The sequence below is a fragment of the Conger conger genome, chromosome 5 (genome assembly GCF_963514075.1).
Source record: "Conger conger chromosome 5, fConCon1.1, whole genome shotgun sequence".
In the NCBI taxonomy this organism is placed as follows: Eukaryota; Metazoa; Chordata; class Actinopteri; order Anguilliformes; family Congridae; genus Conger; species Conger conger.
The window spans coordinates 52,579,542-52,597,709 of NC_083764.1; the positions used below are offsets into that span (position 1 = coordinate 52,579,542).

The window sequence follows — 18,168 nt, forward strand, 5'->3', positions numbered from 1 at the left end:
GAAGGCTTTGTTCAAATGTGCAGAAAACCGATCTGAGATGACTGAATCAAAAGGCTCAAACTTTTCCTATTTTATACTGTTGCATTTGTGGGATGGAGAGCTCTTTTTTGGTCACTTCAAGTTCTGAAATGATTTGTAATTTCTGGTTCCTCTGTTTGGGCTTTGAGATGCTGTCATGACGTGGATCTCGGTTGTGTTTAGTGACCCGATTGATCTCCCCCTACAGGTCATCCTGGTTCAAGTCAACCCAGGAGAGACGTTTACCATAAGGGCAGAAGATGGATCTCTGCAGTGCATTCAAGGTATGTTGAAACACGTGGCGCTCCTACCCACCCGAATTCCCTTGTGCGTGCCTTCAACGTTTTATTCGGTGACGACATTGAAACCAGCCAAGCCACTGGAATTGGCGCTGGGCCTTTTCCCTCGGTCAGAAAGATCAGACCAATTTGATAGATATTCCTCTGTAACTGCAGTCTTCCACCACATGAAATGAGATTATACCTAATAGAAAGTTCCAGAGGCTTCCAGCAGTGAAAGTCATAGCATGAATGGGCTGCATTGTGTGAGTGAGCGATATAGGAACCGTAGGGTGGATCAGAACCTAGGCGCTCTCGGGCTGAGTGAACGGTTACTCAGAATCACTGTGAAGTGCGCCTGCTCCGCATGTTACGATGTTTTTACAGCTAAGTGGAACCGCAACTTGTATGTAATTTGATTTTGAGCGACAAAAATCGCAGCAAAACCTATATGCACAGCAGTCTGCATGGAAAAGTCACTCTGTATGTGGACAACAGCCGGGGGAAGAGAGGATTTCTTCTTTGTTCCCATGTGTTTTAACTCTGGGAGAGCTTCAGAAATATTGGGCTTCAAGGTGAAGGTATTCATTTTGTGGCATTGCTAACATCTGGGCAGGGCCATCATTATGTGAACTGCATTGTGCTTCATGATGCTTTGCTGCCTGAAGTCATTTTGGAGGTAATAAAGCAGCTTACTGCAGGTTAAAATCCCAGGTGGGACTTGCTTTAGTGAAAACTTTATAGCATGCAGAAATTACAGAATGTAATTACTATCAATCTCTTCCTGGGATGTTTTTGCCACCTATATACCACCAGTAGTTTTACAGGGAATCTAGACCTGTAATGAGAAATTTTGTACTTTTTACTTTTGGTAAGCTTTCTCATTCCAAAACCTGTCTTACTTTATTGTGCTTTGGTAACTCAAAATGTAATTCTTGCTAACTTTAGTGTTCTATTTATGCAAGGCCCATGCGTTTATCAGAAGTCGAAAGTTTGTTTTTAACTATGTAAAGCTACAGCACAAATATTTATTTTCAAGGCAAGAGAAGAGAGGGCACTTTGTCACCCTGTTTATCTTTCAAATTTAAACATTTTTTGCACTTGAGGTCAAGCTTCTGTTGGCCATTTGGAATGCATATATCGCTATATATGAGACAACGAGCCTGCTAAAAATGTGCAGACTGAAGATGAACATTACACACGCTATGAGCAAACAGGTCGGCAGAAAATAGGCCGTAAGTAAGTTTTCAGAATGCCGAGAGTCGTGATAAAAAAAAAAACAAACAAGAAGCAATAAAACAAAAGCTGTTCAAGGTGATGATTGTGAACAGGTGGTCAAAGGACTCTGAGGAAGAGGCTTTGTTTCACCACCAGGCCCCTCAAGCGATCAAGAGTATCTCTGCGTGTGGTTTTCCTGGGCTTGGGATGTGGGGCTGTGGGGTGCTGGGTCCCTCTTTAGGAGTGTGCATGTGGCTCTGTGGTTCTGTTGAAAAGCTTGGTCGGGGGAAACTGCCTGTCCCCCGCTGTGCTTTTAATGTGACCCCCCAGGGTCCTCCCTCCATCTCCATCATCTGGTATGGCTTTGGGTGGTGGCGGGGGGGCAGAGTGATGACGACGGACCCTGTTTGCAGAAAGTGATTACTGTGTGTGTTTGTGTGTGTGCGTGTGTGTGTGTGAGAGAGAGAGAGAGAGAGTGAGAGAGACCAAGATAGATATACAGAGAGATACACACCAAGAGACGGCACACAGAGATGCCGTGTGTGTGTGAGACAGATACAGACATACAGATAGAGACAGAAACACACACGGAGACACACGTGCAGAGACACGCAGGCACACACGCAGACGCACAGTGTGCATGGATGTGTGTGAGACCGAGACAGACATACTGAGACAAACAGAGACACACAGACACGGTGTGTGTGTGTGTGTGTGTGTGTGTGTGTGTGTGTGTGTGTGTGTGTATGTGTGAAAGAGAGACCAAGACAGAGACGCACAGAGAGACAGATGTGCTGAGATGCCGTGTTTGTGTGTGTGTGAGACAGATACAGATAGAGACAGAGATACACACACACACACACACACACACACACACACACACAGACCGATAAACATACAGGGTGTGTGGATGTGTGTGAGACCGATAGACACAAACAGAGACACACAGACACGGTCGGTGTGTGTGTGCTCGCGCGTGCGTGCGTATATGTGTGTGTGCGCGTGTGTGTGTGTTTGTACGTTTGCGAGAGCCGTTGAAGGAAGAGTTAACACCGCTGCTTCGCTGGCAGGGACAGGCAGGGCTGAGGAATGCTTTGATGGGAGTAAAAGCATCTTCCTCTGGCTGGTGCCTCCCACTCTCCCCAACCATCTGAGGCCCTGCAGCACGGGGGGGGGGAGAGGGGAGGTGGTGAGTGCTGCCCCATGCTCCCTATCCTCCTCCCCAGGGACATTCCAGAGACTACCTGTTAGTCCCCAAAGCACCGTGCCAGGAGGGGACCGTGGAGCAGCGGGAGATACGGAGGAGGCATCCGGGGCAAGAGACTCATAATTAGTGGCATAAAGAGTCGGGTCATCCGTGCCAAAGAGGGCTGGAAACTCCAGCATTGCCAAGACCGTGGGCCCGATTCCCTCTCCACTTTTAGGATTTTGAGGCATGGGGATCTGTTGTCTGTGGCCAAGCTCCCAGTCGTGAGAGCCAACAACTTGTTAGCTGCCACATCGAATTTGGCACATTTCTCTTGTCATGGCCACATTGGGATCGTGTAAGAGAGCACGTTTCAAGGCCCTGAACGGAGTCTTTGTTCGCAGGCAGCAATTTTGCTAAAAGCCGGAATGGAACATGATGAGAACTAATGTTGCAGTCAATTGGTGTGGCTTTGGTCTCGACTTTTGGTCCCGGCTCGTTGTTTGCGCCACGGCGCTTGAGACCTGGGGTCGCTCGTCTAGATGAATGCTCAAGAGTCAAGTCCCCAAGGGCTGCTTAATGAGAAAGTAAAACAAAGGGAAAGGTTTTGGTTGGTCCTCCGCGCATTCCACAGTCAGCTTTGTTGTCAGGGCCACCGAGGTGTGGCATGCACCGAATGACCTGCTACACTCTGTTGGGTTTTATAAGAACAGGTTGTAGTCACATATTTTATGCCCCCAAAACGCTTGTGTCCACATTCATTGGTACTATTAAGGGAAAATACCGTTATATTCCCATTTGATCCCCCCTTAGGTGCACTTTGCACCCCGAAAGGCCTGTTGTTGGGATAAGGGTCCGACCGGAATGCCTCTGAACGTTCTGTGCACGGTTGTGTTTGCTTTAAACTGAAGATAAGAATAACACGGGGCCCATGACCGTTCCCCGGTCCTACAGTGTTTAAAAAGGACCAGAGTTGGACATGGTTGTGTGCTCTGTGACCAGTTGGGCTGGCTCATGGAACAGGCCAGGCTCAAAGAAGCAGGGACCGAATTCGACCTTGCCTGCTTCCACCCGATGGATTCGGGGATTGTGGGAATGGCTGAGCCCAACTGGCTACTGACTGGTGAAGGACAGCTGGAAAACTGCTGTGTCATGGGCAGGAGAAGAGTACACACATGTAGAATATGAAAATATGTTTACACTTTGTCTGCCTGTGTTTAGGCCACATACATCTCTTCCAGACAGACTTCGCTCGCACTCGCTGACACACACACACACACACACACCTTGTTAGTCAATCTCGACCGCTGTAATTTAATAAGGAAAATTACCTTTTGGGTTTGCTGACACAGGCGAGGTACAGCGTTTTATCCCGGTAGGATTTCACAGGTCCCCTAAACCACACGGAACCATGGTTTCCACTGGAAATACCCCTCTCTGGGCAAACCCATTGTTCTTTGTTTTGTCCAAAACAAATCAAATCAAATCAAATTCATTAATGACTCTCTGCAAATAAGGCTCACGGTTAAAGCCATTTGGCTGGTCCTTAAAATTAAAATTAATCTCCCCCCAGGCAAACGTGTGTGAAATATGAATAATGTTGTGGCAATGAAATAATTGGCTTCACAATCAAACTTGTATCTAAGTTTTCTCACGTAGATGTCGTATAACTCCATTGACTATAGGCAGGCGTGTATACAAAAGGTCACTGGGTTGGAGTCTTCAGTGAAGTCTGCTGTGGCAGGCACCCTGCAGGCGAACAGAAACTGCTTTTAAGAAAGGAGCCTCTTTGTCATTATCCTAACCTCAGGGCAGTACCCTGGATTTAAGATTTTATATAAAGTAACTGCTGTTTAGGCCTTGAACCGTTGGCTTTTGACAGTACTGTGCAGAACTCTCTCTGTGAGACCTCAACTAGCTGGGTTGGCAGAGGTGATATTTGGTCAAAAGATTTTTATTTAGATACGGTTTTTAGTGCAGGTTTTTTTTTTACCTGCAGTTGGTATAATGCTAGAATTTTTTCTTTACTTTGACTTTAGAGCGCAAATGTATCAATGTCTTACCTAATTAAGAATTGAGCATCACGTGGACAAAAATCCTTGTCTATCCGTGTATAATTTGTGCATGGCGTTGATTTTGGCAACACATCCAGCCTTTTTGTATGACTAAAATTTTAATAGAGTTAAAAACTCTGGCTTCCGTAGGCTTTGAGTCTCAATAAATTTCCCAGCCTGGTCCATTCAGGTGAAAGTGACCCTCACCCCCCCCCTGCAAATTGAGGTACCACGGTCCATCCAGGACTGGTCATACCCCCCTCCCCCCAAATCCCAGCATGGAAGTCCCCATCCCGGCTGAGGGGCAGCTCGCGAGCACTGGACGGGGTGTTTACACTCGCGCCGGCCTGTTGTATCTGCGTGCTAATTAGGGTGGAAGCCGGGAGCCATAATCTCTGCCTTGTTTAAACAGGACGACCTTCTTTAGCGCAGGGTTTAACAGCCCCGCTCCGTGGTCCTTCGCTTGCGATGGAGGAATGCTCTCCACTTTTCCCACACTTCCATCAAAGGGGAGCGGGCTCTGTTTGTTGTTTGCCCGTTTGCAATAGCCACAGGCAATATTTGCCATTTAGTCCCCCCCCACATTTTTATTTGTGGAAGAAAATTTGCATTCTTGTCCGAAAACCACGAAAAATATTTGAGCACTACCAACGGAATCTTCCGGTAACCTTTGAAATGTGAAATTTATAGAAATATAAATATTAGAACAAGGTTATATGGCAAATTCGCATTCTTATGCTAGTTGCTTTCAATAGCACCAGTGCTCTGGAAAGTTTCACCTGAAGCCGATTTGAAGTGCAACCGAACAATATCCCTGTGTTTTTTTTCTGTGTCATTGAACCAGTCCAGCTGCCTTTACACCACTACAGTATGAAAGGGGAGAAGAGTGGTGTTTGCAGAACTGGTGTGGACACTTCAATGGGAGATCAGCAAAGGGGCCTTTTCTTTCTGCACCTCTCAGTTAAGGGATAGTCGGTCAGCTTCAGAAGGGAAAATCACCGGTCCGGTCGGAGAGGCAGGTAACCTAACCCCCCAGTCCTGAGGTGCGTTTCATCTCCTCCTCGCTAAGGTATTCGCCACGGACGCTGTGGTAATTGAGGGCTCCGGAGTTCGGCACCATTGATGTGGTTCCCCCAGCCAGATGTTCTCCACTTCCTGTTTGCATCATCTGGTCAGCGCTCGTTGAGTTTAACAAGCGAGAGGCCCTTTCATGTCAAATGCATTTGGACAGATGTTGCCGATTTGATTTGTCTTCTTTCTCTTTTCTGATAAAGGCGGTACATTTTTTTCCCCCTACTGTATAATGTGCAGGATGTTTGGGAAACTTCTCCCCACAGAGCGATCTCTTTGCTGTCGTATTTTTATTTTATTTTATTTCATTTTATTTTATATCATTTCATTTTATTTCATTTCATTTCATTTCATTTTTTTTGGACCAGTCTTTAAAATAGTCCTGTTTTGGGATCTGTTCCACTTGGCCATGTCGATTGCTACCACTAGCTCGTAAAATGGAATATGGAAACCAATTGTACCTCCTGGACGTATCACTGGGGGAACTCCAGAACAATTAGCGATACATACATACATTTGGACACATTTTCCCTATGATGTAGTTTATTGTATTAGGCCCAATGCTTCATTTCCCCATGAGCAAATTAGCAATGTACAGCACACACATACTCACTGAGCACTGTTGGCAGCAACTAAATGCATAATGACAAATGAGCAAATGACAGATTGGGGAAAAAGAAATGGAAGAAATGGGGATCTAAGTGTCTTTGACCGTGGAATGATTGTTTGTGCCAGTTTTAGTATCTCAGAAACTGCTGATCTCCTGGGATTTTCCACACACACTAGTCTCTAGAGTTTGCAGAGAATGGTGCTAACATCCAGTGAGCAGCAGTTCTGCACGTAGAAATGCCTTGTTAATGAGAGAGGTCAGAGAAGAAGGGCCAGACTGGTCAGAGCTGTCCGGAAAGTGACCATAACGCAAATAACCACGCATTACAACACTGATATGCAGAAGAGCATCTCTGAACACACGTGTCAAACCTCTACGTGGATAGACTGCAGCAACATAAGTCTCAAAAATAGGTCTAATAAACACCTAATGAAAGTGCTTTCTGAGTGCATGTCTTCGTGGTATCTGAATGTTGTGTGCCCTAGTGTTGGATCAATACCAAAATTTTGATTTCATTACCGATACCAGCTTTGGTACCTTGTTATTGATACCAAAAAAAAATGACTCACACTCTTACACACTCTTTCACAATCTTAATTATTGCAAAATGTTAGTTATTTATATTAACTGATTAATGCTGGTATCGTACAGTTTTACATTTTTGGCACCGCGATACCTTTTTAGTCTTGCATGTATCCCACAATGCCTTGAGAAACACCACTGACCTTAAGAAGAACTGCAGACTACTGTCAAACAGCAGTGTATAACTGAGCATAAGGTCCCAAGTGTTCAGCACGTAATGAAGCCTCCTGTCGCTTCTTTGTCTCTCCATTCACACAATACCCAACAATGAGAAGTATTCCTTTCTCCCGGCAGTGCGAAGGAACCGAACATATTTATATTGTTTCTATGTAATTTCACGGATTTTATTGTCCTCCTTCCGAGAGAAGAGTATGAGTGGAACGCTTCGTTCGCTCTAATTGCATGTTTTGCTGAGAGGACATATTCTCTGTGCAAACAGTAATTTAACCGTAGAATCCAGCACACCAAATCGCATCACTGGCAGCCAGCACACCAAATCGCATCACTGGCAGCCAGCACAAAAATGGGATTTGCCATGTCTCAATGGTAGTAGAGATTTTTACAGTTTTTTTAGATTTTAAGTTTTTGCTTCCACAAAACTGGCAATATATAGTAGGAATACGCATACGCAAATGGAATACGCATCTTTCAAGAGAATCATATTCTTTCAATAGAACAAGCAAACTATGGGTTTAGAGAGTGTAGAATGAGCCCTACATAATTAACAGTAAGGAAAAGGTCCCAAGGGAGAGAAGAGGACCAAGAATTTTCAGTAGAATCAACTATTTGTTTTTCTATCCTAAATGTCACAATGGATCAGTTCACACATTTTTTTTAAATGTATCCAGCCAGTGTGTAGTTATGTAACCCAACCACCCCCCAGTTATTTGTGTGTGCTTATTTTTCACAGTTTACAGTATCCAAAATGTTATTCTTAAGGGATTAGTAAATCTGCTATCAATATTGACTAATTTGAGTAGGTGCACTAGAAGCCAGACAGTATTGCTGTGTCCTCTAGTGTTTATTTTTTCTTGCGGTGTCTCTATTTATGGGTGGGCGTCTCTTGACACGTTCCTCTGGAATGGTTATGGCTTAAAATTTCTCTGGCGTGCATCGCAGTCAAATTTCTCCAATTTTCTCATTTTTCCAGTAGCACCGTAGAACAGTTGTACAAGAACGGTACACTACAGAAATACTCTTTTATGTGTAGTTTCATCACAGATCTTCTATTATAACCAGATGCTCATCTGCAAAGCTCCTTCTTAGTAACATATGGTAGGAAGGTTCCGTTGGGTAACAGGGGTTTCCGGTGCTGTGTTACAGCTTGTGAATATTTATTAAATCCGATTGTATTTTTATAGCGCTTTTTACAGAAGGCTGTCACAAAGAGGCTTTACAGATGAACAGAATGGTAAACACCAGGCCTGAACCCCCAAAATAGGAAGCAAATGAGGTGGGAAGGAAAACCCTCAAACAGTGGTGAGGAAAAACTCCCCAGTGGGAAGAACTTTCTGGAGGAACCCTGCCATAGAGGGGGAGCCCATCCTCCGTTGGCCAGCAGGTTTAATGGTAAATCGATTTAACCGAAATATAAATCCAATATTACAATTCCAACCAATTGGATTTGAAGAATTTATGAAGAGATGTATGCCAAAGCCCGAACCTCCATTGCTGCCATTTTTAGTCCCACCCCATCATGAACACACAGGAGATGTATCAGATTGTAATGTTTTGGCCTCAATGGTAAATATACAGAGCTTTCAATATAATAAGCATGGGGCTAGATTAGTATAGACCATGTGTAATTGCGCCAACCACAAACTTTCATAATAATGGAGGTTCCGGAATCTTTAGCCAGCGATGTGGTGAGACTGGACAAAAAATATCACAAGCAAACCGCCAATCGAACAAAACACAGCTTATGTGTTCTGGAAAACGTCCGTATTTCCATTGCAGAGGGCAAGAAGTAGCGTATATTCATTTCTTTATGGAGTACTTTGGGTTAGTTGACAGACACATGGGGGGGGTCAGTCTTGCCTACCATTACCATTACCTGTAAACCTTTGAGTTGCAGGACAGAGATGGAGGCGTCTGCTTTAGCCATGCTAATTTTGGGACAGGGCCGGCTCCGTCCCTGAAGGATCGCAGGTCTTTGGCAATAGAAGGCCATTGTTGAGCATTGCAGACGTAGAGGATCACACAGACATAAATAACACCCTGAGCTATTGTTCTGATGTGAGCGCTGGCCTTTAATCTGCCGGTTCCTGTCCTCAGCCACCGCTTTGTAGAAGACAAGACCTTGAGTGTGCGCTGCCAATACACTGCAGACTGTGTATGTGTGTGTGTGTTCTTGTCTGTGTGTGTGTGTGTATCTGTGTATGCATGTCCACGTTTTCCTGTCAGTGAATCTCTATGCTGTGTGGTGCAGAGCTTATCACTTTCTCATTTTCATTTAAATTACCCCAATTTGTTTTCAAATTTTGCCCTCAAAAGCGCAAAAAGATAAGCTTGAATGAATTCAAAGCGTTGTTTATGATTCCAACAGTATACATTTTTCACAACAATGAAAAAAGCCATATTTTCGCTACAGATAAAGTTTGAGCTATGGCTCAGACCTGGAAAAATGCAAAATGGAAAAAATAAAAAAGTCCTACGGTTATGTAATGGGGGGATTTTAGCCAAGAAGTTTTCATGAAGTTTTCTCTTATTTTGGTGGTCCTCCTCCTCCTGGCAACCCCCATTGTCTGAGATTGCAGTTTCCTGTCTGTTAATAATATTTATGATGTTTATAATGTGTCAATTTAAAGTTAATAGGAATCTATACATAGACAATTACTGAAATTCTCAGACAAACGTTAATGGTTTATTTGAGATCATGATATAATATTAAAGCACATTTCAGTGGGAGCATAGCCAAATGGCCTTACTGCAGGTAGGACTTTTGTTTTAGGGGATAAAAGTTGTAGGCTCCAATTGCAATATCAAGATGCTAATTGATGTGCGTGAATTAATCATTTTTTGTGTGTCTATGAAAGAGAGAGGAACAAAAGTGTGTGTGTGTGTACACGCACTTAGTGTGCAATGGGTGTCCATGTCCGTTTTTGTGTCTCTGTGTGCATGTGTGTCAGTCAGGCTGCCTGCTCAAGACTTACTTGCCAGAACTCCACTGGAGCCTTGGGACCTGGTGCAGACTGAGCATGCTCAGACCTCTGCACAGGGACTGCAGTGAGTGGCTGCACATTTCTGCACAATGCTCCCAATGAATTTAACACATTAAAAATTCTCAGCTCATTAATCAGCCGTCAGGGTGGGATTTTTTCCAGCCTATGAAATTCCATTGCTTCATCTGTGGATTTAACCAGATTTCCAACATTTTTCATATAGCGAGCGAATCTCTTGAATTAAATTTGGATACATACGACATAAGGGCTTGCTTGTTGTTTACAGGCAATTTTCAGTGGATAAAAATGGTGGCAGGAAGGTTGAGAGCCGTTGTGCCCAGTTGTCACAAGGGAGACAAGTTCATAATGAAACTCGCGACGGGTTCGGGTCATTCTGGAACAAGGGCTCCTCTGACGCTCCAGGCCCTTCCGAAAGGCCACTCTTGCCGTTAAATATCTCCCGCTAAATATTCCTACGCCGCTGTTTTACTTGGCCTGGGCGGTAGGCTGTGGAGTGAAGGGAAAGAAACTGCAGCAGGAGGGGAGAAAAAGAAAGAAAGGCCGTCCCTTTTTCTCCTCCTCCTCCTCGTCCTCGTCTCAGCCTCAGACCAGAAATTCCTCCTCCGTCTACAGTACTGGCCGGCACTCAAACGGCGAGAACGTTCGCGGGGTGAGAGAGTGCGTCTGGAGCGAGGACAGCACAGGCCTGGTGGCTGGAGGGAGGGAGGGAGGGAGACGGCCTCGGACTCACGTTCCAGATGTGGCCCGGCCGCAGATGAAAGCGCGAACGCTCGCCGCCCTTTCGACCCTCGTTCCTAAATTCCACAGCGAATGTTAGCGAGCCCGCTAACGTCTGTGAGTCGACGCCGCCCCCCCCCCCCTTACGAGGTGGATGTCTCCAGGCCGTGTTTTTCCTGGATCGCAGATGGGGGAAACCGATGAACGTTCCGGGGTGGCCCGTGTTTTCGTATTCGCGTGTGACTGTTCCCGTGACGGGGTCGTGACAAAAACGAAACGTGCCCCCGCTGTGTTTGCTTCAGGCTGGCTTTGGCGACCACAAGCACAGCGAAGTCAGGAGTAAAAATGAAGCCAGTCATTTTAATTCGGCCAAATGCTGATCCATCACACCAAATTAAATTATTACATTATAATGCTTGCTTGTGTATGTTCAGGCCTGGTCTTACAGAAATGAAAAACGTGGACTTTATTGCATTAATGCTCCTGTAGTTGTCACTGTAATGGACGATGACCCTGTGCTTCTCTGCAGTTTTCTGCATCAATGCCGATGGGTGTAGTGTACTACTGTGCTACAGCTTCCCTGCTGCTTAATACTCGGTCAGCGGCAGTCACGTTAGTGGCCGCACCAAACAATAAAATATTTATATAATGGAAAATTGCCCTGGAGTTAAGACTAAGCCAGCCTGGTTCCAGCTGTGTTATAGAAAAGGGGCAGTGGAGACCTGACCTCCTTTTCGCAGCTTTGCAGGGGAAAATGCACATTTGCTCCATTCTGAGGAAGAGGCCCAGTGTGTTCATTACATTACATTACATTATTGGCATTTGGCAGACGCTCTTATCCAGAGCGACGTACAACAAAGTGCATACCCATAACCAGGGATAAGTTCGCGTTGGGTGCTGAGCACTAGAGAAGCAGCCCTGCATGGCTCTGAGGCTGGTGTAGCATTAGCAGTACCAGGGTTAGTGTTCCTGGGTGCTGAGCACTAGAGAAGCAGCCCTGCATGGCTCTGAGGGCGGTGTAGCATTAGCAGTACCAGGGTTAGTGTTCCTGGGAGCTGAGCACTAGAGAAGCAGCCCTGCATGGCTCTGAGGGCGGTGTAGCATTAGCAGTACCAGGGTTAGTGTTCCTGGGAGCTGAGCACTAGAGAAGCAGCCCTGCATGGCTCTGAGGCTGGTGTAGCATTAGCAGTACCAGGGTTAGTGTTCCTGGGAGCTGAGCACTAGAGAAGCAGCCCTGCATGGCTCTGAGGCTGGTGTAGCATTAGCAGTACCAGGGTTAGTGTTCCTGGGTGCTGAGCACTAGAAAAGCAGCCCTGCATGGCTCTGAGGGCGGTGTAGCACGCACAGCTGTGGGTGTCCCTGGGGAAGTGGTTTGCTCATACCGCCGTGGCAGTGCGTGGAGCAGGGCGATAGAGGCACGCGAGGCATGTCTGGGCACGTCCACAGTCCCCGCATTCCCCAGCTGGGCCACTTCCGCACCTTCCCCCCAAACTGACCCCCATCCCTCCAGGATGGCCCAGTCCTCCTCCTCGTTCCTGGTCCCTCCACCCCTCCTTACCCAGCCGGGCCAGTGAGGCTTTCCTAAAAGAGAAAGGGCTGCGGGGGTGGGGGGGGGGTGGGGGGTGGTGTTAGATGGGGTTGGAGAAATGTTGGTGGGGGAGTTAAAAGGCCGGATTTTTTGCTGCCTCATTTAGACAGTCTCCTTTCCTAGCTTCGGCAGGAATCCCCCAGCAACAGGCTTCAGTCCCTCTCTCCCTCTTTCCCTCTCTGTCCCCCTGTTTTGCTCCCCCTCTCTTCCTCTTCCACGCTCTTCCTCTTTCCCTCTCTCCAGCCCCCCTCCTTCTCTCTCTTTCAGACCCTCCTCTCTCTCTTCCTCCCTCTCTCTCCCTCCCCCTCACTGTCTCTCTCTCTCTTTCTCCCTCCCTCCCTCTCTCCCTGCTCCAGACAGTCAGACTGTTCCCTGACAGCCTTGGTTTCCTGCTGACGTGGCTTTTCTCTGTATCAGTGCAGCTGAAGGACTCCCTCCCTCTCCTCACTCACCTCCTCCTCCTCCACCAGCCTCCCGGCTCAGCCACCCTTAGACAACGAATCATCATTCAAGTATTCATCAGCCATTAAATATTTACTTGCTCGAGCCTCTATATATTTAGCTTTCTGTCTTTTTTCCCCCCAAAAATGTAGTGAAAATAGATTTTTTCGGGCAAAGTTTCTGTTTTTTTTCAGTTGTTTTCTTTCCTTTTAGTCTCTGTTGTCTGGGTAACAAGGAGCTCCGTCTGTCTGGCTGCTTGTCCATTGTGTACGTCTATACTTTGTTTTGTTATTTTGAAGAGTTGGACTGTGTGTCAGACTTGATTTCGTAATGCTCTGTCCCTGCATAGCCCGTCTAGAGAGCGGTGTCTACTCCATTTTCTGTCTCTGTCACACGGGTTCGCCGTGAATACATTTTCAAACTTTGCTTTAGTTTATTTTATAATGCAGCTGGATCTGATGGGCTGAGCTGTCTGCTTGTCCTCCCTCTGTGTCTGAAGCTGGATGTTTTCTTATCTGATTGCGGGGGAATTTGTAACAGGAGAATATCTTTCCCTCAGGGTACGGTTTGGGGAGCCATTCGTTGCATGACAAGAGATAAACAGCTGATGTTAATGATCGCAAGGCTGGGTTAGAAATCTGTGGCAGCCGCGTTGGTTGTCCTTCAAAGAGAATGTGGTGCCTTTATTTAATCTTTTTTTTTTTTGCTGGGGGGTGGGGTGGGGAAAGGCTTTCCTTCCAGATGTGACTATAGCACTGGTCATGGTCTGTGGTCAGAACCGTTGGGTTGGCCGTCAGTGACTTCGCTGGTGTGGGTTGAGGTTCACCGGCCATTTCTTCTATAAATTTTCTGCGATATTTATGACATTACCAAGCGACAGAATTGTCAGACTCGCTGGGGTGTTTATACCTAACAACTTGTTTACAGTTCCGGCACGGATTTATGTGATTCTGTTTCACGATAACCCTGTCTGAGCAGCCGGTGGAATTCGCACTACGCGAGGACCAGATGGCTGCAGCCATTATGGCACCTGATGAAAATGTACTTTAAATCTCAGGCTCCGGTCATTTCATTATGTTGCGTGGCACAGTACTGATTGGGGTCAGCGGATTTAGAATTAGTCAAAAACGGACGACGCGCACTGCTGGAAACTTTAACAAGGTCATTACATTGTCCGCTTGCGACAACACACTCTATAGACAAATTTTTCAGTCTAAAAAGTCAATATGACTCTTATGACTCTTAAAGTCATACAGTTCCTGCTGGCATGCACAAAATGATATTGTCACGTTGGGCAGCTCCCAGTTGTGTTCCGTCTTTTGCACAGTTTGTAATGCTTAGTCACACACTTAGTCAGGCACAGTCTCAGCAGAGCTCTACAGAGTGAGCACTGGAAAGCACAAGCTGTCCTCTGACTCCTGCACTCCCAGCCATTGCCACTTGTATCTGAGGGGAACACTTGATGTACAGCTGGCCTGTTTTTAAGTGTCCCATTGACCAGAGGAGGCACTGGTGTGCATTGGGGTGAGGATGACTCCACAAAACTGAAACTCTTCCTCTCTGAACATACTGTGCTCTGTCAGCTGTGATGTGGTGAAGACGTGCACACACTCACATAGATGCACACAGAGGACACGCACAATGACACACACAATGACACGTGCACACAGACACACACACAAGACACGTATAGACTCACACAAAAAAGCCTGTGTTTTACCAGGATGATCCACCAGTCCAGTATCCCAGTCTGGTTTGCGATGAAAGCCTAATGAAAGGAATGCGGCAGACATTTTTTTTCCTCCTTTTTTGCAATTCAGCTGTTGAAAATGACCTTATCATTCACGACATGCGCCCTCTCGCCGCAATTACGCATTCCATCTGTCAGCTTCTAAATTTTAACTGCCGTTTAAACGCGAGGTTACATCAGCCCCTCGGTCCAGTCTGGGACGCTGGAAAGGCTTCTGAAATTATCTTCATTCCATCCCGGTAATCAGCGAGGCCTCTCATTTAGCCTGAGGTCAGCGTATCCCACAAGGCCATGCGGCTCTGAGAGCTGGCTCTAGCGCTGCTGCAGAGGACGCTGGACGGCAGCAGCGAGGCAATTTTCGTGACGGGCGACATGGGGATGCAGGGGGGTATCAGTGTCGCCTCACAGCAAGAAGGTCCTGGGTTCGAATCCTGGCCAGGGCCTTCCTGTGTGGAGTTTGCATGTTCCCCGTGTCCGCATGGGTTTCCTCTGGGTACTCCGCTTTCCTCCCGTAAAACATGTAAGACATGCAACAGGTGAGTTAACAGGGCTTTGCTGCAGAAGAGCATGCATGCTCTGTCAACCTACCATGTATTACATAACCATGTATATTAATAAAAAATAAAAATAAATCCGCTTCCGTTCGGAAGATCCAGATGCTTGAAGTCAGACTGGGAAACCACTGCACAGAGTGAGGAGGGGGGTGGGACTAAGGGGACGGGAATGGGATTACAATTTACGAGGGGCGGGTGAAGTCGGGGCTTTGCAGCACCATGCTGAATTTGGCCCCTTCTCGCTGCCCTGCGAGCCCCCCCCCCTGCACCCCCCCACCCCGGCTCCAGGCGGTGTGACTTCCTCCACAGCGGCGGGAGAGAGGTTGTAAAATGTGTCGGCTGGCAGGGGCTGAAGGGCCGAGCCCAGTCTGGGTGGCTGGTGTCAGTCGGAGAGGGCAAACTGGGGCTCGTACAACAAAGTAGTGCTCTGTAGCCAAAAACTCGATCCGCCTGAAATGCCTCCTCTGTTCTCACCCCCCTGACCCCTCTCTGACCCGGCCCTTTGTTCCCCTGTGGATGGGTATGGCACACCATGACCTCTGATGAGAGCCGAACGAAACTTTTTCATATCCTGTTTCATATCTTTGCTTTATTTAGCGTGAGATAACCGTGATTAAAATGTTCTTAACTGAACTTCGCTGCTGATGTACCGATGACTACTGGCAATTGAGAGCAATAGAGTTAAGTTTTTGAAAGGGTACATTGGATTTGACATGGAAACTTACCAGCTTCATCAAGGTAAAGTTTGCCCGCTGAACTGTGCACCGGTGGGGGCGGATGAGCGTCCAGGAGTGTGTATTTGTATCGGAACATTATCAGAAGCAGAAAGTGAAGGCTGTAGGTCGGTGTACTGACCGGCGGGGGTGGTCTCTGTGTTGTCAGACCACCCCCGCTGCCTGGATATGGCAGTGTGTGTTGTCCCTGACCTTCCCCCGTGAGGTCAGAGACATGGAGCGCAAACAGGTCAGCGTGGGCCGGAGTGACCCGTTTCAAAGCGAGCGAGGTCTCGCTCGCGCGCGCACGTGTGTGTGTGTTTGTGTGCGTGCCTCTGAGTGTGTGTTTGACATTTTAAATTCTAAAACATGAGAACAAGAATTTACTCTTTTTGAGTGGTGAAGATTGATTAAAATAAAAGGAGGCAAGCACACGTCAATGTCCTCCAGACGGTGTCGAAACGGCCAGAAGAGGAATCCTGGTGCGCCTCTCGCCACGTGGCCTTGCAGAGATAAAACTCTTCCGATGTCTCAGAGAGGCCCGGTTGTGAGGTTTGATCCCAAACCAGTGCGTGAGCAGAGCAGGAGCGGTCAACCACAGTGGTGCTCTCTTTCTTCCTCCCCTCTTCTTCTCTCCTTCTTCCTCCCTCCCTTTCTCCCTTGCTGTTCCTGTCCACCCTCATTTCCCTCTCTCTCTCTTTCTCTCTGTCTGTCTCTTCTCTCTCTTCCATCAACCAATCATCAAATCTGGCGCTCAAATACAAATCCGGCCCCGGTTTTCTCTTCTCCCTGGATAACGAACTGAACTGTGCTACTTATTGGCCAGACTGTCTTCACACCTGGCTCCCAGGTAACAAACGGGAGGGTGGAAAACAGCAGCTCTCAGCCCTCATGGACTGTGATTTGATTATCCCTGCTCAAAATCATTCCTGGGTCCTCAGGAGTGACTGGGGGAAATGTCCTTTTGCTTTTCAATGGCAGCGTACTGATAGGCGACGTCCAGCTGGAAAACGCAGCACAGCACAGTTTTGGGAGGTAAGCTGCCAGAAACCGCCACTGGCGGTTTCAGCGTTCACAGTGTATCATGGAGCAGTGCTATGTCGGCCAGGGCCTTTAGGATTGTGGGGTTGTTGGGTGGAGGGCAAGGCTAAGATGTTGTCTCGGTTCTGGGCATCCCGGTGCTGGACTTGGCTGTGTGTTTGAGATCGCTTGCACATGTTGGAGACGGCAGGAGGTAGAGGAGCCCAGCTTCTCCTGCTCACGTGGAATTCATTTGTCCACGGGCCACATTTTTTGTTTGTCTAATTGAGTCCAATTTCACTTCCTTGTGGGGTTTTTTTGGGGGGAAGGATACATTTCTGCCTGCATAGCATTATAATACTGTTCAAGGGGCACTGTAGTGCACATTCATTATTACATGTATTATTATTGTTGTTCTCTATAATAACATTCTAAAACAAGGCTGAGCCCTCTCTGGAGATTTGAGTAGATTTCCGATATGCTTGCAGGAACAACAGCATTCAAAACATGTCACTGGGCAAACAATTGAAATTCTGAAAGGAATTGATGACATTCATTGGGCACCATGGATACCATTATTCTCCTTGCATCCTGTACACAAACAGCAGGGGGGGATTTTTCCCTTTGCTATCCAGACTGGGGGAGTTCTGACACTCATCCAGGCAAGGCTTTTCCTTCAGTCCCTGGAACTCCTCTTAAAGCATGTCCCCTGTGTCCCCACCATTTCCCTCCTTAAAAATGGTAGCCCCTCCCAGCTTACAAATTCCAAACTAGTGTTGCTTCGTCAAACCCTGAATGAGGAATGACTCTTCAAACTCTCACTCATTCCGCTCATTAAGCTCAGTAACTGGTTTTGCTTGGAGCAGGGGTGTATTAAAACCAGGTCTGGTCAACGCAAGTAGGTCACTATGGTTGGGTCGAGTGAAGTCGCTGCCCGTGGTGAGTGTGGCGGAAATGGCCAGTAGCAGCCCAGCTTGTTTACAGCAACTGCCGTCGACACCTGCCCACAACCCATAAATCATTTAATCCAGGCAGAACTGCCAGACGCAGTTCAGTTCCGTTTCTTTCTTTCTAATATTTATTTGTCGACCAAAGCGGTTTCTATTTCAGTAGTGAGACCGGTTACTATAATGCCCAAAAGGCAGTTTTTTATCACCTCTGTCGAGAGGGCCTTAAGTCATTTGGA

General features: G+C 47.0%; 1 protein-coding gene across 3 annotated transcripts in view; it reads left to right on the forward strand.

The window, feature by feature from the left end:
- Positions 1–18,168, forward strand: part of fndc3ba (fibronectin type III domain containing 3Ba) — a 150,182-nt gene that overhangs the window by 36,154 nt on the left and 95,860 nt on the right. For all 3 annotated transcript variants that reach the window (XM_061243134.1, XM_061243136.1, XM_061243135.1), the window contains exon 3: positions 227–302. In XM_061243134.1, the coding sequence (XP_061099118.1) occupies positions 227–302 (76 nt within the window). The remainder of the gene's footprint in view (positions 1–226; positions 303–18,168) is intronic.